We start from the raw sequence: 25,023 nt of genomic DNA, 5'->3' as shown, positions 1-25,023 counted from the left end.
TTTATTTGTATAATTTGAACAGAAACCGATTAAAACCGGTCTAAGGTTAAAAAATGGTAACACCTAATAATGAATCATGAATTTAAATGTACAAAAAAACAAAAATAACTTAAAAAGGGCCTAAAAATCTAAAAGTAACCTGAAACATAGAAGAACAACTGAACAAAGAAACTTGTTATTTTAGTGACTTTAATAAATTATAGATTTTATCAATATTATTATTTAACAAGAGTGAAAGAGACAGACAATTTGTTGATTGACAAAATGCCAGGAAAGTGTACACTCCTGTCAATTTAAAAATTAATTCAATAATGGCCGATGCCCTACAGTTAATCTAAATGCGGAATATTTACTAATTTTCGTACAAACCTAATTTGCTATCCAAATGTTTTAACGTGTGTGAGCTAAATAGTGGATTCGCGGAATGTTTCCGCTAACACCGCCTGTCGTAAAGCGTTTGTTGGGATGGAAAAAGGGTCCGGAAGGGTCTTCAGCCGAGGATAAATGGTCTGAAAAGGCTGTGAAAAGCCTCGTGAAGAAACTGAAGAAGAGCGGTGCTATTGAGGAACTGGAGAAGGCATTGTCTAACCAGAGCAGTCACACAAAGTGCGTTACAATACCCAGGTATGTGTTATTTTTTGTACAAAAATATTTTTGTCTAAAATTTGTTTTTAAATAATCCTCAGATAACCAATAAAATTAGAAGAGCTATATCTATTTGCCAAATTCATTTGCCTAAATATTGGTTTTGGACAAAGGTATGTTTGTAAACAATAAATTCAGCGAAACCTAATTAAATATGAAGGTTGCTTAGAGTTCACATAATAAAAATTGTCAAATATTTGCCTATAATTCTTTGTTTACATTTAAAAGAGTTGTTGAATTACATTTCAGTCTATTTTTTCCTGTTCGATTCCTGCCAGTCTGCAATTTTTGATGTATTTAAAATTATTTACATTTTAGTCATTTATTGCAACTAGAATAAGCTTCTTACACCCGTATTCACAATCATTACTATGAAATCGCACAGTGTGCTCGTATGCATAGTGTGAATTCCACCAATCAGATTATCGAAAATTGGCATGACAAAATAATCTGATTGGTGGAACCACACACTGTACGTTCAAGCGCACTGTGAGACCTCATAGTAATGATTGTGAATACAGGGGTATATATCGTTTCTACAATATGAAGCCAGGATAATTCCTGGCTTCATATTCTGTCACGTTTTAGCACATAAGGTTCCAATTAGATTTTAATTAATCAGTACTTTTATTATAAATGCAAAAGTGTGTTTGTTTTGGTTTGTACTTTGTTGGTTTGTCCAATCACGTCGCAACGGTGCAATGGATTGACGTGATTTAATGCATGGGTATAGACAGTGGCGTGCAGCTCATAGAAGCATAAACGCATAAGCATACACATTCTACAAAAGTTTCAACTCTTTACATACAGCCCGCTGACGGACGGACAACAAAGGCTTAGTAATAGGGACCAGTAGCAAAGCCCGCTTAAACATATTAGGCGCAGGGGTGCGAAAGTCAGCCTGCGGCCGCCCCCCCCCCCCTTTCCCCCTAGTCCGGTTCAGCTTTGCCTGTGGTGCAAGATTCCATTTTGGTGTTCCCCAGGCCTCCTTTTGCAATTTTTTTTTCAAATTATTTTGTTTAGATCTTCATATTTTAAGAACCTTTATAATTTAGACTTACAAAAGATTATTTTTTCCTATATGCCATTAACAGTAGGCACATAGTCACCAGCACACATACCTATAGACGTGAGCGAAGCGAGATTTAAAAAAAATATCTTAGAAAATAAGTGAATTCTAGGTAAAATTTTAGAAAGCGCGAGCGAAGCGAGTGGCAATTTTTTTTACGACATCGCTCAAGGGAGGTGTATACTTGGCACATATTTTTCTCCTTTTTGACACCCCTCCAAATGAAATCTAAGTAGATATTCGCAATTTGATAAAACGAGCTCGAATTTTTCTTTTGGACCACGGCCCTCGAGGGCTGTGGGGACCTTGATCCGTGGGCTCGTGGCATTTTGCCCGGCTTGTCACCTTATTTTTTTATTTTTTATTTTTATTATTTTTTAAAGAATATTAGCCATGTTAAATGACTAATATTCCCAGGCTGACTAATATTATCGTCAGGCTTGTGTTAGGAGTAGGTACGACAATAGTGCAACGGGCGGGGTTTGAACCGTCGACCTTTCGGTTTTCAGTCCACTCCTATAGCGGTTGAGCTATTGAGGCTCTAAAGATTTGAGATTGAGGTGCACCCCCTAGGACTCTGCACTCAGTTGCATCGCACACCTTGAACCCCCGGGTAAAGACGGCCCTGTAGATGCCCTTTGGGTACGGAACCCTGAATAAGACGACTACGACGACATTAGTACATCTATTTGCTATTCAATTTTTACGACACGTTCATTCAAATTTTATTCTATTAAAGAACTAATATACGTTCATTAATATAAATACGCCTATCTAAACTAATTGTATAGGTGTTTGAGGAAAACCCCGCACCACAGCCATGAACCGAAGGCGTATAACCCGGCCGAATGTCATAGCCCGGGAGGGTGCGTTGACCCCGCTCTGTTCAATGCCCACCGCATTTTGGTGACATAACCGTAGACAGGACGCAAAATCAAAAAGGAAGGTCATATCGCCGTCAAAACAAATGTGAATTGCTTTTAGCTAATATGGCGGACCATTTTTGGACCTCGCGATATTAATTGCTATTTTTAAACGCTATTTTGACTGAACTTATAAGAAATTGAGTGAATTTTACTAGTGCGTGCATAAACTTCGATTTTCTGTGTTGAGAACTGTGTGTTTCGTTTAAAAAATCGTTAAATTGTGCATTGAAAAACGATTCGGATGTGAATAATTTGTAAATTATTCTTATTAGACTCTGGTTAGGACGATTTTCTTTGTCTTTTACTGCATTGCGGTGGTCAGTTATACGATTATTTTATGTCGATACGTTTGGCTGCATAATCGTAAGTATTTACGCAAATCTTTTTTCGAATTTCCAATCATATTTGTTTTGCATAGATTTTTTTTAATGACTAGTAGGTACCCTGGTGTTATTTCACTTAAATATTTTTTGCCAGGGTTGTGAAATAATATTCAGCAAAAAATTGTAATTATATATTGATAGCCACACATAAGTATATACATAAGTATTATAATAAAATATAGACTTATGTAAAATTATTAGCTCTTTTTATAGGTGATAAAAATAATAAGTACCTACTAGATGAGCCTACGGGACGCGACTGTGTCTGCGTGGATTTAATTTTTAGGGTTCCGTACCTCAAAAGGAAAAACGGAACCCTTATAGGATCACTTTGTTGTCTGTCTGTCTGTCTGTCTGTCTGTCTGTCAAGAAACCTACAGGGTACTTCCCGTTGACCTAGAATCATGAAATTTGGCTCTTGGCCGGTTTTTTTTAAATCCCATTGGTAATCTTTGATTCCCCGGGATAAACAGTTGCCTATGTCTATTTCCGGAATGCAATCTACCTCTGAACAAAATTTCATCAAAATCGGTTAAACTGTTGTTGGGCCATGAAAAGCTAGCAGCCAGACAAACAGACAAACACACTCTCGCATTTAAGTATGGATAATGTTTGTAATATTAAGTAAATAAATAATTAGTGTGGTGCAAAGTTAAGTAATATTTGGCAATCACTGAAGATGTTCTAAAGGAAAAAAACCGGCCAAGTGCGAGTCAGGCTCGCGCAATGAGGGTTCCGTACTACAGTCGTATTTTTTCGACATATTGCACGATAATTCAAAAACTATGATGCATAAAAATAAATAAAAATCTGTTTTAGAATGTACAGGTGAAGACCTTTCATATGATACCCCACTTGATATAGCCACTCACTTCGAAAGTAGAAAATACTAATTATTAGTTCATGACCACAATTTAATTTTTTTTTGTGTGATCTAACCCTAAATTCGCGGTTTTCAGATTTTTCCCCAAATGTCAGCTATAAGATCTACCTACCTGCCAAATTTCATGATTCTAGGTCAACGGGAAGTACCCTGTAGGTTTCTTGACAGACAGGCAACAAACAACATTCTATTCTATTCTATTCTATTCTATTCTATTCTATTCTATTCTAAGGCACAAGTAAAGGAATAATTCCTAAAACCTTTCCTATTACAATGTAAAGGATTATTTAAATGATAAGCAAGCTTGGGAATGAGTTGCTTAACGACTTTGTGATAGTTCTAATAAGTTTCAATAAATTTGTAAAGTGGTGATAATAAAAAGAATACCCGGCTGAGTTTGTTGTGGGCTCTTCTCAGACCTGGGCGCGTTTGGAACCCTCGTAGCTTTAGTTTTAAGTTTGCGTTATAATTATCACCACTATCTTATCTTACAAATCTAACACTATACCAGACAATCAATAAGAGTAATTTATTACCTATTTTGAATAAATCATTTGACTTTGACTTTGAACCGTGAATTTGTGGTTAGGTACATCACAAGAAAATTAAAATGTGTTCAACAAATAATTCGTAATTTCAACTTACAAAGTAAGATTACTATACTAAGTGGGGTATCATATGAAAGGGCTTTACCTGTATATTTTAAAACAGATTTTTATTTATTTAAAATTTTTATGGATAATAGTTTTTGATTTATCGTGCAAAATGTGGAAAAAATATGACTGTAGTATGAAACCCTCGTCGCGCGAGTCTGACTGACTTGTTGTCTGGTCGGTGACTCAAAATGGTTAATGCTCACTGAGATTTTTGCTTGTATCATTTGAATGGGATTATGTTACAGAGAGAGTGCTACACTAACTTCATTCCTCGGATAGGGTATAGTGACGGGTCTTCCTCTTATTCATCATCATCATCAACTAATAGACGTCCACTGCTGGACATAGGTCTCTTGTAGGGACTTCCACACGCCACGGTCTTGCGCCGCCGCCATCCTGCGGCTCCCTGCGACTCGTCTGATGTCGTCCGTTCACCTAGTGGGGGGGTCTTCCAACGCTGCGTCTTCCGGTGCTAGGTTGCCATTCCAGCACCTTGGGACCCCAACGTCTATCGGTTGTACGAACTATGTGCCCTGCCCATTGCCACTTCAGCTTCGCAACCCGTTGAGCTATGTCGGGTACTCTAGTTCTCCTACGGATCTCCTCATTTCTGATTTGATCCCGTAGAGAAACTCCGCACATAGCTCTCTCCATCGCCCGCTGAGTGACTCTGAGCTTTCTTATGAGCCCTTTCCTCTTATTGTCATGTCAATAATAAAAGAATAATATATTTTCAGAGTGAAGCCCAATGACAACGTGATAAATGGACAGTACAGGAAGGGGTTGCCGCATGTTGTCTACTGCAGGCTGTGGCGGTGGCCGCAGCTACAGGTTAGTATATGGGTTCCGTATCCCATAAGGGAAATCTGCCAACCACAGACAGATATTAAGAGGGTGGCAGTTCCTTGCTTTCTTCATACTAACGTAGGAGGGTTATACCATTTTTCACGGTTTTGGAACCAAATAAATCAGCGCCACTCTTAGATACTAATGAACGACCCGTTTGAAATCCAGACGTCACTGAGGTTGCATTGGTGCTAAAGCACCACTGAGTCGGTGCGATTTTGTTTGTTCAATAGCCCTGTCCATACGAAGTAATATATAAGTCAATGGTTATTACTTGTTATTGTACATCGGTTTGTTTACAGAATTTATTCAATTTTTAGTATGAAATAAATGAATACGGAATTTTGAAAAAGTCGTAGAACTAAAGTTGTTAGTTTTAATGATAACAATTACGTGCCGAGAGCTTTCTGATATTTTTTATCTAACCCTGTATATATTTTCTAGAGTCAACATGAACTAAAGCCAGTGGACCACTGCGAATACGCATATCAGTTGAAAAAGGACGAAGTGTGCATCAACCCTTATCATTATAATAAAATAGACTCGCCTGGTAAGTTCCTATATTTAAATTGAAAAATTTTATTTTTGAATTTTTGAAATTTTTGATGTTTTTTGAGCACTTGCAAGTTGCAACATAACATAATTGTTATGTTGCAAGTGTGTAAAGTAGAAAATTAAAGTTGAGGTGCAAGTTTTATTAATCTTATCTAAATACAATTTAGCCCAGGGCTATGTGACTGCCCAGCATTTCTGGAATATTTGCACAAAATCCATACTAATATTAAAAATGCGAAAGTGTGTCTGTCTGTCTGCTAGCTTTTCACGGCCAACCCGTTCAACCGATTTTAACGAAATTTGGTACAGAGATAGCTTGCATCCCGGGGAAGGACATAGGCTGCTTTTCATCCCTGAAAATCAAAGAGTTCCCGCGGGATCTTTTAAAAACCTAATTCCACGCGGACGAAGTCGCGGGCATCAGCTAGTTTTTTTAATAAATAACTTCAGACTAAAGGTCTACTACACATCGTTTTAATTTACGGTTTTTTTTGGTAAAAACGGAACCCTTATAGGATCACTTTGTTGTCTGTCTGTCTGTCTATCTGTCTGTCTGTCAAGAAACCTACAGGGTACTTTCCGTTGACCTAGAATCATGAAATTTGGCATGTAGGTAGATCTTATAGCTGATATTTGGGGAAAAATCTGAAAACCGTGAATTTGCGGTTACATCACACAAAAAAAATTATTTTGTGGTCACGAACGAATAGTATTTTCAATTTTCTAAGTAAGATAACTATATCAAGTGGGGTATCATATGAAAGGTCTTCACCTGTGCATTCTAAAACAGATTTTTATTTATTTTTATGTATCATAGTTTTTGAATTATCCTGCAAAATGTCGAAAAATACGACTGTAGTACGGAACCCTCATTGCGCGAGCCTGACTCGCACTTGGCCGGTTTTTTCATTTAACGTTTTTATTTACTAGCTGTCATCATAGTTTATCAATTCAAAGTACTAACTTTATCCGATATCAAATGAAACAATTTAAAAAAATAAATTGTTCTTCAGTGTTGCCGCCTATCCTTGTGCCGCGGTGCGCGGAGGGCGAGGTGCGCGCACCGCCGCCATACGACTACCAACAGCACCACGACCACGATAGGTGAATATCTAAGTAAAATATGTTGTGTCCTTATCCAGTGAGTTATGCAAGAAGTGAAACTCCATTTTTAGGGTTCCGTACCTCAAAAAGAAAAACGGAACCCTTATAGGATCACTTATACCTACAGGGTACTTCCCGTCGATCTAGAATCATGAAATTTGGCACGTAGGTTTGGCACTTATAGCTGACATTTGGGGAAAAATCTGAAAACCGTGAATTTAGGGTTAGATCACTCAAAAAAAATTAAATTGTGGTCATGAACTAATAATTAGTATTTTCAACTTTCGAAGTGAGATAACTATATCAAGTGGGGTATCATATGAAAGGTCTTCATCTGTAAATTCTAAAACAGATTTTTATTTATTTTTATGCATCATAGTTTTTGAATTATCGTGCAAAATGTCGAAAAAATACGACTGTAGTACGGAACCCTCATTGCGCAAGCTTGACTCGCACTTGGCCGATTTTTTTTAAAAACGTAGTCCACCATCTTGAATTTGAAATGGAATCAGTTTCGGAATCCGAGCCCCTGACACACCTAAAATTCAGGATGAGCACCAATATTTGCCAACAATAAATTTTATCTAGATTTAATAATATAACTGACACATGGTTATTTGTATTGTTTGTGTAAATTTTCTTTAACTCGCCAAATTCACGTTTGTAAAAATGTTTTCACTTTCAACAGTATATATGGTAGCGGCGTGATGCAGAGTGTGGTGGGCGTTGTGGGCGCGGTGGGCGGCCACAGCGCGCTGTATCTAGAAGCCACGCTGGCGCAGCAGGTGCCTGGCAACACCACCGTACAATTGTGAGTCATTGGGGGTATACCTATGGATAGTGGCGTGGTGGGCGTTGTGAACGTGATGGGCGGTATCTGCAGGATATAGTAGCATGTCATTATCATGATGATCAACCCATCGCCGGCTGACTACAGAGCGCGGGTGAGAAGGGTTTTGGCCATAGTCTACCACGCTGGCCATGTGCGGATAGGTAGACTTCACACACCTTTGAGAACATTATGGAGAACTCTAGTAGCATGTAACGGTTATCAATTCGTTAATGAAGTTAGGGTGAGAAATAGTATGATGCACAAAAGCATGAGTCATTTGGGTATACCAATGAGTATAGTATCAGATAATGGCTGCCAATTCGTTATCTAATCTTAAAAATGATTAGTGTACAATTATCTCTGATTAATATAATTAATTAGGAAAGGTCGTAATTTAGTTTTAAAAGAGAGTTAGAGCGATCACGCACTCATCCGATCCGAATCCGTGCAAATACCGATAAAAAAAATATCTACGCCATATGTCATATACAAATAGTTCTATGACTACTTCGGAACGTATTTTCACGGACTCGGATCGGATGAGTGCGTAGTTTAACCGATAGAGCATGGGTTACAGACCCCTCGTGACGCGTGGTTTTCTGTGAACAGAAGTTCGTCGTCCGTGGAGACCCCTCCGCCTGGCTACATGAGCGAGGACGGTGACCCGATGGACCACAACGACAACATGAGTGAGTTTGTTGACAATTTTGTACCATTCATTATTATTATTTTACTAGATCCCGCGACTTCGTCCGCGTGGATTTCGGTTTTCAGAATTCCGTGAGAGCTCTGATTTTCCGGGATTAAAAGCCCTTGTCCTTCCCCGGGATCCCCCTATCTCTGTACCAAATTTCGTCAAAATTGGTTGAATAGATGGGCCGTGAAAGGCTAGCAGACAGACAGACAGACATACATACAGACACACTTTCGCATTTATAATATTAGTATGGATTTTTATGGTACCCTAGTGGTTAGTACGTTGGGTTCCTATTCAGAGGGTCGCGGGTTCGATTCTGAGTACGCAACTCTAACTTTTAGGTGCTATGTACGTTTGAAGCAGTCAAACATGACTTGCCGTAACGGTGGAGGAAAACATCGTGAGGAAATCTGTATGCTAGAGTTACAGAGGTGGTGTTTGAAGTCGGTAATTCACTATGATTTAGGTTTTAAAAATCCCCGTGAGAGCGCCTAAATTTTCTAAAATAAAACTGTCTCTGGGATACAAGCTATCTCTGTCCTTTCCTTAAAATTGATAGATAGGCCGTGGAAAGATAACAGACAGACACACACAGACACTTTCGAATTTATAATATTACTAGCTGCCCTGGCGAACTTCGTTCAGCCTAACAGTTGATTCAAATTTTTTAAATTTTTCTCTCCGTTAGAACCATCCTCGTACTTCAAGGAATATTATAAAAAAAGAATTAGCGAAATCGGTTCAGCTGTTCTCGAGATTTGCGATGACCAACACATTTAGTGATTCATTTTTATATTATAGACTAGTATGGATTTCCATTTACCAACAGATTTCCCCCATTTGTTCCAGACCTGACCCGACTAACTCCATCCCCCGGCAACCTAGCAACGGAGGCAGCTCCGGTCCTGTACCACGAGCCAGCGTTCTGGTGCAGCATCAGCTACTACGAGCTGAACACGCGCGTGGGGGAGACCTTCCACGCCTCACAACCCTCGATCACTGTCGACGGCTTCACGGACCCCAGCAACAGTGAGAGGTGAATCTTACTTCTGATCCAATGGGACAGAAGTGTCCCTTAAAATTTGTTTTGTCCAAGCGGTGATATTCCCTTAAGATATCCTACCTTCTTAAGAGATCGCACTAGCAGCAATGAAGAATACATAGTAGGGTTCATGATTTCTCGAGCTTATCAATTTCTCGGGTCTCGAGAATTCTCGAGGCTAATTTCTCGGGTATTCTCGGGTTGTCGAGAAATTTACATTTACGTACGGATTTGCATATTCTTCGGTTCCAATAATGCGATTAATCAACAAATTCAGTGGTTTCCTCTCAAATAAAAGTACCAAAATAATTATAAGACTTTTATTGACAGTCTTCAACATAATTAGCTTCTTTTTCTTAAAGAAAACTAAAAAAATAAGCTATTCTGACATTTGTGACTTATACATATATACAATTACAGCACAAGCACAGCATTAAAAAGAAAAAAAATCAACTTAAAACTTCTAGCTTCTTTCTTTTAAACAAAACAAACAATAAACAAAAATTTCAACATGAAAACGTTAACCTTATCCTAACTTATAATTAAATTACAATCACAGCACCATTTTTGGCATGATAATTAGAAAAAAAAATCAAATGAAATTTTTGCATTTAAAACAAACGGCAAACGCAAATCGTTTTATTTTATAATTTCATAGACTCAAATATGATTTCTCGAGTTCTCGAGTTTTCTCGAGCTTGATTTCCCTGGAACAAAGACCACCGATTTCCCGGGAAATCTCGGCTCGAGAATTCCCGGGAATGAACCCTAATACATAGCCACGACTACTTTGTCAAAAGTGAACGATTGAGAAGAAGAATGAAAAAATTATCTCCGGGAGGAATGGGGTGACCCAGATCCTTCCATGATACCAATCTTTCATTGCTGAAATCTATAAATTCCCACCAGTCTGATTCATCTTAAGATACCCGACTTCCTAAGGAACTTTCTGTGAGTAATATGCCACCTGGTTCTGAAATAAATGGTTCTAAAATGGTCCTAAAAGTGGGGTATAAATCTTAATTGTCTAAATTCTGGCCTTCATTCAGGAGGAACTCCAGCATCCGTTTTCCCCTTCAATTTAGAGCTTCAATAGCTCAACCGGTAAAAGGTTGACTGAAAACCGAAAGGTTGACGGTTCAAACCCCGCCCGTTGCACATGCCTGACGCTTAGTTGGAGAGGAAAGGGGAATATTAGTCATTTAACATGGCTAATATTCTTAAAAAAAAAAGAAAATCTTAGCGCTCTGCATCATCACTTGCCACCAGTAGGGCGATTGTCAAAAACCTGCATCAATCATTATTACAATCTCAATTGTTCTGATTGGCTGAATTTGTGCGATTCTTGTTGCAACAATGCATTGTAGCCAATAGTGAGCGAGCGTTAACCAATCAGAGATGATTGCGATCGTGACATTGTAGCTGTCATTCTACCGCAATCGCGCAGCTGGTCTGATTGCAGCCAAGCGCTAGTCTATAAATTAAAAAAAACCGGCCAAGTGCGAGTCAGGCTCGCGCAATGAGGGTTCCGTACTACAGTCGTATTTTTTCGTCATTTTGCACGATAATTCAAAAACTATGATGCATAAAAATAAATAAAAATCTGTTTTAGAATGTACAGGTGAAGACCTTTCATATGATACCCCACTTGATATAGTCACTCACTTTGAAAGTTGAAAATACTAATTATTAGTTCATAATTTTTTTTTTTTTGTGTGACCTAACCCTAAATTCACGGTTTTCAGATTTTTCCCCTAATGTCAGCTATAAGATCTACCTACCTGCCAAATTTCATGATTCTAGGTCAACGGGAAGTACCCTGTAGGTTTCTTGACAGACAGACAGACAGACAACAAAGTGATCCTATAAGGGTTCCGTTTTTCTTTTTGAGGTACGGAACCCTAAAAATCTGCAAATACCTGGTCTCGTGAAGAATTATCTCCTCTAATGACACTACCATTAATTAAGTCGTCCGGAAAAATCGCCTCAGGACGTAATTCACCTGAATATGTTTCGTCCGCAGGTTTTGCCTCGGCCTTCTGTCCAACGTGAACAGGAACGAGGTGGTGGAACAAACTCGCAGACATATCGGCAAGGGCGTCCGGCTTTACTACATTGGCGGTGAGTGTATGTGTGCACAGTTACGGGCCATTAGGCCCTTCTTACATTACGATACTTACAGACGACTAGTATGAGGCCCGGAAATGAGGAAGTTTCAGGGCAACGTTCGATAAATTTTATATGGATGGCGCTAAATAACCCCACCACTAAAGATGAAATATAATACCTGTATCTATATGATCTATGCTTTAATGTTTAGGTAGTGTTTTTTTTACTTATTTACTGGTTTTTTTTATAGATATATATATATATATATACATACGTATATTATATATATTTACTTTATTTAATTAGTACACCCCTTCCGCTTTCTTTAATTTTTATAATATCCTCTACCCTAAGGTTGCCTGGAAGAGATCGCTATTTTAGCGATAAGGCCGCCTATTGTACATGCTATCTTTGTTATATGTCTATTGTTTTGGTTTTGGTGTACAATGAAGCATATTTTACTTTTACTTTACTTTACTTAGTGTCAATCAATGACATAGATGAAGAGTAAAAGCTAGCGTGCACTGCAATTTTCCTTACGTTTCTTCCCCACAAAATCTGTGAACTATAATAGAAGTAATTAAATAATTTCGTTTTCGATTCAAATTAAAAAAATTAAAGCATAGATCATATAGATATAGGTATTATTTTTCATCTTTAGTGGTGGGTTTATTTAGCGCCATCTATGAAAATTTTATCGAACGTTGCCGTGAAACTTCGTGAAACGCCATTTTAGTAACGTCAGCACTAGACTGAAGTTTCGAGCTGATGGTATATTTTCATTTCGACTGACGTCAAAATAACGTCATTTCGATGTTGATGAGTCATGGTTGCAGCGCAATAGCAATTTGCGGGACTTATAACTTATTTCATGTTAACTTTCGTTGTTTTCAGGTGAAGTGTTCGCGGAATGTCTGAGCGATTCATCTATATTCGTTCAGAGTCCCAACTGCAACCAGCGGTATGGCTGGCATCCTGCAACAGTGTGCAAAATACCCCCCGGTAAGTGCACCTCTTTAAAAAAAAAAAGAAAAAGAATATTAGCCATGTTAAATGACTAATCATGAAGCAATTTACTGCAATACGAAGCAATTTACTGCAATACCCAGCAATTTACTGCAATACCCAGCAATGCCTGAAAATTTCAGCAATAGTGGAGCAATCTGGAGCAATTATTTAAACAACGTTTAAATAATTGCTCCAGATTGCTCCACTTATTGCTCCAGATCTATCCATACGTGTTGCCGAGCAACAATTGCCTAAAAATGGCCCATGTAAGCGTAGTGTCGTGTTTTTGATAGAGGTAAAAAAGAACTGCTTAACCTTAAGAATGATCTGACTTCAAGAAAATGGTTTGCTTTTTCCAGGTTGCAACCTCAAGATATTCAACAACCAGGAATTCGCAGCGCTGCTCTCCCAGTCAGTGTCCCAGGGCTTCGAGGCGGTGTTCCAGCTCACCCGAATGTGCACCATACGAATGAGCTTCGTCAAAGGCTGGGGCGCTGAATACAGGTGACTACTCCACCTCCAGACCCTCAAAACTTAACAGCTGGACCTTCAAAATTGAGGAGTTCATAGAAAGCCTCTCACTGAAGATTTATGAGGTGTTCCAGCTAAGCAGGCTTGGTAGGCTCTCCATCTCTAGACCCTCAAAGCTGAGGATTTAAGAGTCCTGCACTCCCAGTTGTATCCCAGGGCTTCGAGGTGGTGTTCCAGCTCACCCGAATGTGCACCATACGAATGACGAAGCTCATGCTTCGTCGAAGGCTGGGGCGCTGAATACGGGTTCCTAAATACAGGAACTGTATCAAGTGGGGTATCATATGAAAGGGCTTCACCTGTGCATTCTAAAACAGATTTTTATTTATTTTTATGAATCATAGTTTTTGAATTATCGTGCAAAATGTCGAAAAATTACGACAGTAGACAGGCAGGCGCACTGAGAATCGCCCTCAGTGCGCCTGCCTGACTCGCACTTGGACGGTTTTTATTGTTGTACTAGCTTATGCTCGCGACTTCGTCCGCGTGGACTATACAAATTTTAAGCCCCTATTTGACCCCCCTAGGGGTTGAATTTTCAAAAACCCTTTCTTAGCGGATGCCTACGTCATAATAGCTATCTGCATGCCAAATTTCAGCCCGATCCGTCCAGTAGTTTGAGCTGTGCGTTGATAGTCAGTCAGTCAGTCACCTTTTCCTTTTATATATTATATAGATTTATCATGAAATTTTTTCTCCTTAGGCGGCAGACAGTGACGTCGACGCCCTGTTGGATCGAGCTGCATCTCAACGGGCCCCTACAGTGGCTGGATCGCGTGCTGACGCAGATGGGCTCCCCCCCACTGCCCTGCTCCTCCATGTCCTAACTGCACCAGGTAACACCAGGCACCACTCACCAGGTCATCAGACCAGCAGCAGTGGCAGACAGTCGCTGGATGGCGGTGGCGCAAGACCGTGGCGTGTGGAAGTCCCTACAAGAGACCTATGTCCAGCTGTGGACGTTTATCGGTTGATAATAATGATGATGATGATGGATAACTATGGTTAACTATGAATTTTGTGCGTTTACTATTTATTTTATTTAGCAGTAGTAGTTATAGCTTGGATACGATATTTGACAACTAGTCAAATCAGTGACTTTTTATTAAACGTCAAAACGTGCGCTTAGTATGCGAGATTCTATAAAATACTGGAATGTGACGTAACATCATAATGAAGTACTTTTTTAGTTCAATCGATAATTTAAAATGGTTATTACATTAAAAACTTACAAAGGACGTGGATTTTACTTATTTTGGAAGATCCTCTATTCAATAATCACTGAGAAATAATTTTAATTACTGATTTTTGATATAGTCAAATACCCAATTGTAATAAGTATCAATCAATCAATCAGCCTGTTTGCGTCCACTGCTGGACATGAGCCTTCCCTAGAGCGCGCCACCACACACGATCCTCTGCCTTCCTCATCCACCCACTTCCCGCTGCTTCTTAAGGTCGTCAGTCCAGCGGGTTGGAGGTCGTCCCACACTGCGCTTGCCGATACGCGGTCTCCACTCCAGAATACGTCTGCCCCAGCGCCATCGTTTCTGTGGCATACGTGGCCTGCCCACTGCCGCAGTAATAAGGTTGCTCGAACTTAAAACCAAAACATGTTTTGCAGGTATAACCAGTAACCACAGAGTCTATCAGCGTAAGAGAACACAGCACAGAAGTATAAAGAGTAGTTTTGATATACATAAGCGTAGCTCAACAAATTGATATACCTCGATATTACACCATTTCATGTACTATACTATATGTATGTATGTGTACGGAACGCGTCACGAATGTTGAAAAATCAAAACAAATCAAATAGTTTATTCAAAAATCTAATAAATTACACTTTTTGAAAGTCAGTTGTTGCATTTGTAAGATGATATAGTGTGGTGATAATTTTTACACGAACTCAAAAACTAAAGCTACGAGGGTTCCCAACGCGCTCAGGTCTGAGAAGAGCCCACAGGTATTCTTTTTATTATCACCACTTTACAAGATCACTTAAACTTATTAGAACTATCACAAAGCCGTTAAGCAACTCATTCCCAAGCTTTCTTATCATTTAAATAATTCTTTACATTGTGATAGGATTTTTCAATAAGTTTACATTTTATGAAAACTTTGTTGTTGAGAGACATCTCCAAGAGAACAATACCTTTTTAAGCATTTGCTTATTATATTACTAGCGATGCCCGCGACTTCCTACGCGTGAATTTAGGTTTTTTGAAATCCCGTAGGAACTCTTTAATTTTCCGGGAAAATTAGCCTTCATGACCTTCCCCGGGATATAAGCTAACTCTGTATCAAATTTCATCAAAATCGGTTGAACGGTTGGGCCGTGAAAAGCTAGCAGACAGACAGACACACTTTCGCATTTATAATATTAGTATGGATTAATTATATTATTGTAATCAGAACGCTAGCAAAAACTTAGCGTTATTGCTATACTACCTAAACACAATCCAATACCAATAACCATTTGCCTCATTTTGTATTTGTAGAGATTTAGTATTTTCCAAACTCAGGTCAATGCCCCGCTTACGACGCGGCATTGACTCCGAGTGACCTTTAACGTAACGTTTGTTGACCTCTGGCGTCAGTCAGATGTTTTATTTGCAATATATCGTAAACTTTTACAAAATAATAGGATTCAACATTCGTGACGCGAGCTATAGCGCGGTTGAAGAATAAAATTCAAAATGGCCGCTGTTTATGACCAAACTTTTGCGTCAGTAGGGTATAGGGATGCCGATTGCCGACAATAGTGAAAAGTTATAGTCAAAGTCAAATGATTTATTCAAAATAGGTAATAAATTACTCTTTTTGATAGTCTGATGTTGGATTTGTAAGATATAGTGGTGACAATTATTACGCAAACTTAAAACTAAAGCTACGAGGGTTCCAAACGCGCCCAGGTCTGAGAAGAGCCCACAACAAACTCAGCCGGGTATTCTTTTTACTATCACCACTTTACAAAATTATTGAAACTTATTAGAACTATCACAAAGCCGTTAAGCAACTCATATTAACTCATATACATACTGACTATTACATAGAAATGACTGTAATAAACAGACGGACAGAGAAATGGACTGGACGAAACTATAAGGGTCCTTGTTTTTCTAGGGAACCCTAAAAAATCTTTATCTCAAAGAGTATGTCATAAACAGTTGCCATTTTCAATTCTACCCTCCGACCGCGCGAATATCTTCGATTTTTATGTAAACGATCTTATTCGTAAGGAGCTAAAGTGTATTTTTCATTAACACCTTGTATAATATTAAATAAGTTTTTCTTTTGAAGTTTGCAATAAACAATCCATTTTTTTAGCTGAGTTAAAAGGGGAATGAATCGCAGAAACGCTTAAGCGACAGTACACGTCCCTGTCGCTTTTGACCTTTTGATGTTTTGGTCGTATCAGTCTGGTCTCATTCGGTGACGTGACCCGAGAAAAATACCTACGGCCGCACTCGTTTATCTTTATCTCTTATAAGAGAGAGAAAGAGAGAGCGATTTTTATATATATAATTTTTTTTTAATTATTATTTATTATTAAAACAAATCAATTATTAAAATTATTTCTTTAAAATACTTGAGTCAACATAACCTCACTTCACGTTGTTTGTCAAGATCTCACGTACAAAGTACATCTTGACAAGCAAAATAAGTGGCCACGGTGATAAGGACAAAAATAATTATTCTGTCACGTTCTAATAAGAGCTTAAATACATTTAGCTATCTCGCTCTAACAGTAACAGTCACAATAGGGCTACTTCTCCAGGTATTCTGAGATTGCGTGTTGCGTACGCGTTTTTGTAAAAAGCGATTTCTGTATAGTTCTTGCATTTCACGAAGGCGAGTGGCTCATGCTTGTGTTTAAGTCGTATCGGTATAAGTAAGGTACACTAACAGCCGTACTCAGAGTCGCTAATCGTTACTTAAGATTGAGTTAAAACGAGACAGATTTATGTGAGAGATATAGCTCTGTCTCATTTTAACTAAACTTAAGTAACGATTAAGCTACTCTGAGTACGGCTGTAAGTGTGCAAGCGCCTGCTCGCGACTGATTGGTCCAACATGCACGCACACTTACACAATGCCCATGTAAACGACGTAACCACAAGTAAGGTTCACTCGCCTTCGTGAATTCCAAGAACTGTACCTTTTAAGTCAGCTAAGAAAAAATAGTACATAAATCATGTATTTCGTTAGTTGATGGGTCTGTTCGTATTTAACGTAAAACGTGTTTTTTTTTTGTTACACTTGGACATTAAAAAGTCTCAGTGAGACTTTAAGGGTGCCTCTCCACTAAAGCGGAGCGGGGTAGAGATGATTATTAAATAAATCAATCAGTTTATTGATAGATAACGTGAAAGTTGTACCACGTCACCTCCCAACAATCTGATTGGTTGAATGTACACATCTCCGCTCCGTTCCGCTTTGTTTTAGTGGACAGGCACCTTAACGGTCCAAATTAATGAACTTAAGGCCCCTTAAATACATTTTTGACTTTACACGATGCAATAGAATTTTTTGGCGTGCATGTTACTCTTTAAGTTTGTAAATATGTACAGGCGACCGCAAATGTACAGGATGATTTTTTTCCTTTATGGCTAATCTTAAAAATTGGATGATATTTATTTTTATATTTCTATCTAGGTTTATCTAACGTCGCGTTTCAATATTCAATCTATTTGTAGTATGTGGATAAGTTACTAAGCAACGTTGTTTTTGTCAAGCGGAAAAACATCATATCAATCTCAATTTTTGTGGTTGGTTGAATGATTCTCAACCGCGACGCCGCGCCTGCGTGAACTGAGTCCCTGTGAAAAAACCGGCCAAGTGCGAGTCAGGCTCGCGCAATGAGGATTCCGTACTACAGTCGTATTTTTTCGACATTTTGCAGGATAATTCAAAAACTATGATACATAAAAATAAAAATAAATCAGGGTTAGAATGCACAGATGAAGACCTTTCATATGATACCCCACTTGATATAGTTATATTACTTAGAAAATTTAAAATACTAATTATTAGTTCATGACCACAATTTAATTTTTTTTGTGTGATCTAACCATAAATTCACGGTTTTCAGATTTTCCCCAAATGTCAGCTATAAGATCTACCTACCTGCCAAATTTCATGATACTAGGTCAACGGGAAGTACCCTGTAGGTTTCTTGACAGACAGACAGACAACAAAGTGATCTTATAAGTTTTTCCTTTTGAGGTACGGAACCCTAAAAGGACCCCGGATTTGTTCGAAACTAGTCGGGCTAACGTCGACTAAACACGTGAGTAAAGCCGGTGTGTGATATAATATATATAGAGCCTCAATAGCTCAACGGGTACAAGAGTGGACTGAAAACCGAAAGGTCGACGGTTCAAACCCCGCTCGTTGCACTATTGTCGTACCTACTCCTAGCACAAGCTTTACGCTTAGTTGGAGAGGGAAGGGGAATATTAGTCATTTAACATGGCTAATATTATTAAAAAAAAAAAAAAATGTATAATGGAAATCACGTGGGTTTGATAAATATCTATTTTATAAAAATAAAAGTTTGATGTCATAAAGTTGTTAAAAACTCATCCTGTACAATATAAATGAAATCGGTATTATTTCTGTATATAATAATCTTAAAAATATTTTTTCAAAATGTACAAAAAAGAACGACATCAAAAAATATTCTCAAAAAATATATTTGAACTAGTCAAAAATATATTTTTCACATAAATTTATTATGTACTTATGAAGTACATATAAGAAATATATTGCACATATTTTAGATATATCAAAGTTAAATTTTAAAAAAATGAAATTATCGCGGCCGCCTGTACATTTTCATATAATCTATATATTTGTATATTTTCACACGAAAAAATTATAACATTGTTTTTTCTTTATATTGGTGCCAATTTGGTTGTATAGAAAACTTAAATTGCATTGACAGGACTTTCCTTTTACGGTTCGTCCTATCTCTTTGACTATACCCATGCAAAAAACCGGTCAAGTGCGAGTCAGACTCGCGCACTGAGGGTTCCGTACTACAATCGTATTTTATCGACATTTTGCACGATAAATCAAAAACTATTATGCCTAAAAATAAATAAAAATCTGTTTTAGAATGTACAAGTAAAGCACTTTTATATGATTTGGTAATCTTACTTTGAAAGTTGAAAATAGCAATATTTGTTCATGAACACATTTTAATTTTTTTCTTGTGATGTAACCACAAATTCACGGCTTTTAGATTTTTCCTCTCATGTCTGCTATAAGACCTACCTTCCTGGCAAATTTCATGATTCTAGGTCAACGGGAAGTACCCTGTAGGTTTCTTGACAGACAGACAGCCACCATGATTCAAACAAACATCCAAACAAACGTTCCTCCCAGTGTTTGGAGACAATTGCAGAGAAATTTTCAGCTTTTATAAAATAGGGAAGGTCTGGCACGCGCTGGCTCTCTCTTTATTAGGATTTTAGTTTGAACCACAGATTACAGATTGAACTGTCTAGTTACAAATTACAAGGAGTGCTGTCAATTTAGTTCAAGTTTAGTATACAACCAAATGTATCAAACACTGATTATTACATGAAATATGGTTATTATTATTATATTGGTATTTGTTTTAATGATTTGCCATGCAGATGCATTTAATGTTAATGAAATTATAATCATTATTTTAAATTTGCTGGTTTTTTTTTTCAACTACCCTACAATCCCTTTATAGCACGCGACATCACTTGATGCTAGCGATGTTGCTCGATTGCGGTAGAATGACAGCTACAATGTCGCGATCGCAATCACCTCTGATTGGTTGACGCTCGTTCACTATTGGCTACAATGCATAGTTGCAACAAGAGTCGCACAAATTCAGCCAATAGTGATTGATGCAGGTTTTACGAAATCGACCTTCTTGTTAGGCTAGGAGTTCCCGAAATAACTACATAATTTTAAATGTGATTGAAGCAATATTCGGTCACATCTGGCGCTTACAATAAATACAGTCAGGGTCGAACTGACTGACAGAGGTCAACCTCTGCTCATATATTATTTTTATAGTGCTTCTGATGCTACCGACGTCACTAAGGTGTGTACTGTAAAAGTGAGTAAGTTCAACACTAAAAGAAAACAAAACAGACTTTACTAACAAAATATAATTACATAAAACATCACCAAACAACACAAAATCGACACCAAACAACATTTAGACACGTATAATCTTAGTACCAGGTTCCCATTTATAGCAGAAATTACTGCGAACTTTTTGGACGAAACTCGGTTTTTTCACCGTATCCATAGATGTGTAATACACAATGTTAGTAGATGGGTCATAGGTTAAGGTCTCATTGGATTTTCTTCGCGATAACTTGGTCGAGTTCGATATGTTCGATACATCGGTGGATGCGAGCGATCTGGTTAGGCTTTGGGTTGGGGAACTGTTTTGGTGGTGGTTCAGGATGCCAGCGCAACTGTTGTATTTGGTGAATTTGTCGTTGCTGCTATGGTGTAAGGCCACGTGTTGGTTTAGTTGACGTCTGAAATAAAACATTACAAAAGCATTATTATCCCATATTATTCATCATCATTCATTCATCCCATATATTAGAGCCTCAATTGCTCAACCGGTAAAGGAGTGGACTGAAAACCGAAAGGTCGACGGTTCAAACCCCGCCCGTTGCACTATTGTCGTACCTACTCCTAGCACAAGCTTGACGCTTAGTAGGAGAGGAAAGGGGAATATTAGTCATTTAACATGGCTAATATTCTTTAAAAAAAAAATCTAGAATCTGAAAAAGCTGTGATAGCCTAGTGGTTAGGACGTCCGCCTTCTAATTGAAGGTCGGGGGTTTGATCCCGGGCACGCACCTCTAACTTTTCGGAGTTATGTGCGTTTTAAGTAATTAAAATATCACTTGCTTACGGTGAAGGAAAACATCTTGAGGAAACCTGCATGCCTGAGAGGTTTCCATAATGTTCTCAAAGGTGTGTGAAGTCTACTAATCCGCACTTGGCCAGCGTGGTAGACCCGTGCTCTGCAGTGAGCCGGCGATGGGTTCATCATGATGATAATGATGATCCTAGAATCAACATCATCATCATCACCTTGCATGCCAATATTAAACTAGCTTATCTTAGCTAGCACACCCGCGCTCGCCCGCACCAGTTTAGCGCGGGGGCTGTGCGGGTGTCCGCACCCCGATTGCCATCTACACCTGTCGCGTACTACACTTAGCCTACTCACCTATAATCAAAATTCTCTCCACACAACTGACATCTCACAGGGGGTACGCAGATATACTTAGAGTGAGACGTCCCATCAGAATCTTCAGTACAAGTCCTGTGACGCCTCAAAGACGATGTCTTCTCAGAATCAGAGTTATCCGATCCAGACATAGAATCGATATTGGTTCTCGGATTCCGATGTAGCGTCAATAAATTTGTGTCGGAACATCGATTTTTCTTGATCTCTGCGATTATTTGATCGGGTTCGGCGATTTTGTCGAAGAAAGAGACTATTTTCTTCAGTTTGTCTTCGGGTATGTCGATTTTTGTTATTTCCGGATCGGTTTGCGTGTTGCTCGCGATTTTGGTTGAGAATCTGCAATTTTTAAATCATACTTACATACTATAAGATAAACGCTGTACCTACTAACTAAGAATACCTACTAACAACTTAGCAATTTAAGAATACAAAAATATATTGTAACTAGCTTATGCTCGCGACTTCGTCCGCGTGGACTACAAAATTTCAAAGCCCTATTTCACCCCCTTAGGAGTGGAATTTTCAAAAATCCTTTCTTAGCGGATGTCTACGTCATAATAGCTATCTGCATGCCAAATTTCAGCCCGATCCGTCCAGTAGTTTGAGCTGTGCGTTGATAGATTAGTCAGTCAGTCAGTCAGTCAGTCAGTCACCTTTTCCTTTTATATATATAGATTAACAAAACTAACATCATTTTTGTAATGCATAAAGGAGTAGGTATGGGAATAAATGGCTTTTTTATTTTCTATTTACTTTCATAGGTACCTACTTAACTAAGTATTAAACGTTTAAACTCAACGAAACTCGTAAGGAAGTCAATCTGAGCCTCGATTCCCATAGGGGTTCGAGGGACGGACCAACAAATTCCTGAAAGGCCGGCAACGCAGTTCCTCTGGAGCTGCAAATGTTCATGGGTGGCGGTAATCACTTAACATCAGGTGAACCGCGCCTGCTCGTTTGCTCGCTATCTCTATTTACAAAAACCGGCCAAATGCGAGTCAGGCTCGCGCAACGAGGGTTCCGTACTTCATTGAAATGGCCCCCGTGGCTGAAATTGGGTTAGAAGGACCTTCTGACCCAATAGGAAAGGATCTCACCTCGCAGTGGAGGGTACAGCAGCTATCTTCGTGATGCCAATGTGCTCGTTCTCATGGACCGCTTTGTCCCGCTCGCTGGAGAACCCCTCGTGGCAATATACGCAAATGTATGTTCGTTCAGTGAAATGGCACAAGTTCAGGTGGTCGTTGTAGTTTATTATCCCTAAAAATAGTTGATGCAAGTTTTCTGACGGCCACATAACCATAAGCATTGTATTCTATCGCCGCAATAGAATACACCTAGTTAGGTACAGTACGACTCACAGATATGTCCAGATTTGCAACTAGCGTGGCCCCCTCAGTCGCTCTCGCTCAAGCAGATTTTCTTACTTGTGAAATGTCATTCCTTCTACACTTCACGTTGTTTTTCAAATACTCACGTACAAATACATTTTGACAAACAAAAAAAAGTGGCCGCGGTGATAAGGACAAAGCATAATCATTTTAACAAGAGCTTAAATGTATTTAGCTATCTTGCTCTAACATTAAGTGTCACAATAGGGCTACTTCTAACAGTCCTTATTCTGAGGTACGATTCAAACTTAAATGCGCCCCTGAAGTTTGCGCACGACGTTGCGCACCACACACATTTTGGGTGTCCGGGGAAGCGGGGAGGGTAACAGCGCACGTGTCGCAACTTCACGCAGACGCATTAAAGTTTGAATCGTACTGTACTTACAGTGCGACAAGGCTATCTTAACGCGTGGCGAAAATCGGAACTAACATTGCCGAAAAGTGTCCTCTTTGTTCTTGTTTGAATACTCTAAGCCTTTGTTCTCCAACAGCGCCCCCCTTTCAATGTCATTCAAGTGCCAAGAGAGCCTTGTCGCACTATACACGCTGAAATTGTAATGGTTGTTTTCCCGAAGCGAAGTATTCTTGTCATGGTGTTACAATCGATTTATAAATATAAAAAATTATTAGGGTCAAAAATGGCAAATTTACAATCAAGAAAAACAGAACTCGAATGAGACCTCGAACCAATAGTAGTACCGTGTTCGTGCAGGCTAGTTTATGCCGTATCGCTACGCGCGAGAGCTTATTTTGCTCTAAACCTTTTCACTTTATTGGCAGCGCGGTTCAAGTGGACGTACCTACCTACTATTCACGTTACGTCTAGTAAATTACTATTGTTTCTCACACTTTCGAGTTGATGATTTTTTTTTTATTATTTCAATACAAAAAATTTAATTTTTTTAAGTTTAACTCAAAATTGAGGGCAAATCGTTCTGCCGTGGGAAGACAACCACTAAAATTTCAGCGTGCAGATTAAACTCACCATAAAGCAACATCTTACAACCAACAATCGGGCAATGCCTTGCTGTGGTATCCATGAGACAATGCTTCTGTATCGTTTGCACATATGACAGTATAACTGGGCTATTCACATTTCTCAAATCATTTTCCGAATGTGTTCTCTTCGGACGTCGACTTCTCCTGAGCCTTAGGCCTCTTCGACGTCTCTTTTCATACCTATTTGGTATATTATTATCGCTAGCTGCATATTTGTGTTCATTTGACATAATATAAGAGTATCTTTCACGTCTTATACCTAGAAGTCTTTGAATAAAGCTTTGAAAACGTGTCGGCTTCCTCTTTTCATTGATAACTAAATAGGGTACTGGATGAGGTTGGATTTCAACATCTTTTTCACTGCCAATTGAAAGATTTTCTTTGGAATCTTGCGTGCTTTTATCATCTTTCAATTTAGGGGTGATAGTTTTGGATTTGTTTGATTCTGAAGAGGGAATCTGGTCGAGTTTTAAGTCTTTAAGAACAGCGGTTGCTACAGACTTTTCTGTTTCACTTATTTCAATACAATTACCAGTGTTTTCATCGGTTTTGGTATGTCGTGATTTTTGTTCACGAATTTTTTGATCATCATCAGGAATTTGATTGTCTTGACCGTAAGTTTCTGGTAAGATACCAATGACGCTTGCATCGTAGATTTGAAAAAGCTTTTTTAGACACTTGTACTTAGCTTTTAAGACCTCGTGTTTCTTTTTTGAAACCCATTTTGTCACTTCTTCGTCTACTTCACTTCTTTCTGGTATACTGGTGAGGGTAGGTTTATTATGCATTGATAGATGGCTTTTGAACACTTTACAGATTATTTTAACTAGCAAATATATAGTAAAACTGACGGGAATCTCGTAATTTTGATTGAGTATCATATTATGTTCATTCGCTGAGTAATTTTGTTTGTAATAAAGTAAAACTCAAATAAATATTGCATATTGTGGTGACATTTTTTGATATTAAGTTGTTTCGAAATTCGATGACAGAATGATTGTTTTTCTGTGTGCTTCTTAAAAATAAGGCATAGAGAGAAAACGAAGGTAGTTTTTTTTTCCAAAGAATAAAAAAAAATTGT

General features: G+C 38.5%; 2 protein-coding genes across 2 annotated transcripts; one reads left to right on the top strand and one right to left on the bottom strand.

The window, feature by feature from the left end:
* The first annotated feature begins 102 nt into the window (after positions 1 to 102).
* Smox (Smad on X) lies at positions 103 to 19,977 on the top strand. The gene is made up of 12 exons (XM_034982462.2): positions 103 to 624; positions 5,300 to 5,393; positions 5,853 to 5,958; positions 6,977 to 7,067; positions 7,756 to 7,878; positions 8,509 to 8,588; positions 9,446 to 9,632; positions 11,662 to 11,759; positions 12,642 to 12,749; positions 13,115 to 13,259; positions 13,990 to 14,122; positions 14,911 to 19,977. The coding sequence occupies exons 1-11, from the start codon at positions 425 to 427 to the stop codon at positions 14,111 to 14,113; spliced, it is 1,356 nt and encodes a 451-aa protein (XP_034838353.1). The 5' UTR covers positions 103 to 424; the 3' UTR covers positions 14,114 to 14,122; positions 14,911 to 19,977.
* A 448-nt stretch (positions 19,978 to 20,425) lies between these two features.
* On the bottom strand, positions 20,426 to 24,906 carry LOC117994531 (uncharacterized). Its single transcript, XM_034982461.2, has 4 exons — positions 23,929 to 24,906; positions 22,650 to 22,812; positions 21,532 to 21,888; positions 20,426 to 20,824 (listed from the first exon to the last, which is right to left on the bottom strand). The coding sequence occupies exons 1-4, from the start codon at positions 24,821 to 24,823 to the stop codon at positions 20,494 to 20,496; spliced, it is 1,746 nt and encodes a 581-aa protein (XP_034838352.1). The 5' UTR covers positions 24,824 to 24,906; the 3' UTR covers positions 20,426 to 20,493.
* Positions 24,907 to 25,023: the final 117 nt, after the last annotated feature.

This window comes from Maniola hyperantus, chromosome 27 (assembly GCF_902806685.2).
Source record: "Maniola hyperantus chromosome 27, iAphHyp1.2, whole genome shotgun sequence".
NCBI classification, from domain to species: domain Eukaryota; kingdom Metazoa; phylum Arthropoda; class Insecta; order Lepidoptera; family Nymphalidae; genus Maniola; species Maniola hyperantus.
This window is presented reverse-complemented; position numbering and strand designations above follow the sequence as displayed.

What these genes read in the sequence shown, in the direction of transcription:
- Smox (XM_034982462.2), top strand. Translation starts at nt 425, where the DNA reads ATGTTTCCGCTAACACCGCCTGTCGTAAAGCGTTTGTTGGGATGGAAA. An exon ending in CAGCACCACGACCACGATAG is followed by an intron (nt 7,068 to 7,755) that starts GTGAATATCTAA and finishes CACTTTCAACAG; the next exon opens with TATATATGGTAGCGGCGTGA. An exon ending in GGCTGGGGCGCTGAATACAG is followed by an intron (nt 13,260 to 13,989) that starts GTGACTACTCCA and finishes TTTTCTCCTTAG; the next exon opens with GCGGCAGACAGTGACGTCGA.
- LOC117994531 (XM_034982461.2), bottom strand. Translation starts at nt 24,823, where the DNA reads ATGATACTCAATCAAAATTACGAGATTCCCGTCAGTTTTACTATATAT. An exon ending in TTGTAAGATGTTGCTTTATG is followed by an intron (nt 22,813 to 23,928) that starts GTGAGTTTAATC and finishes AACTATTTTTAG; the next exon opens with GGATAATAAACTACAACGAC. An exon ending in GCTGTACCCTCCACTGCGAG is followed by an intron (nt 21,889 to 22,649) that starts GTGAGATCCTTT and finishes TAAAAATTGCAG; the next exon opens with ATTCTCAACCAAAATCGCGA.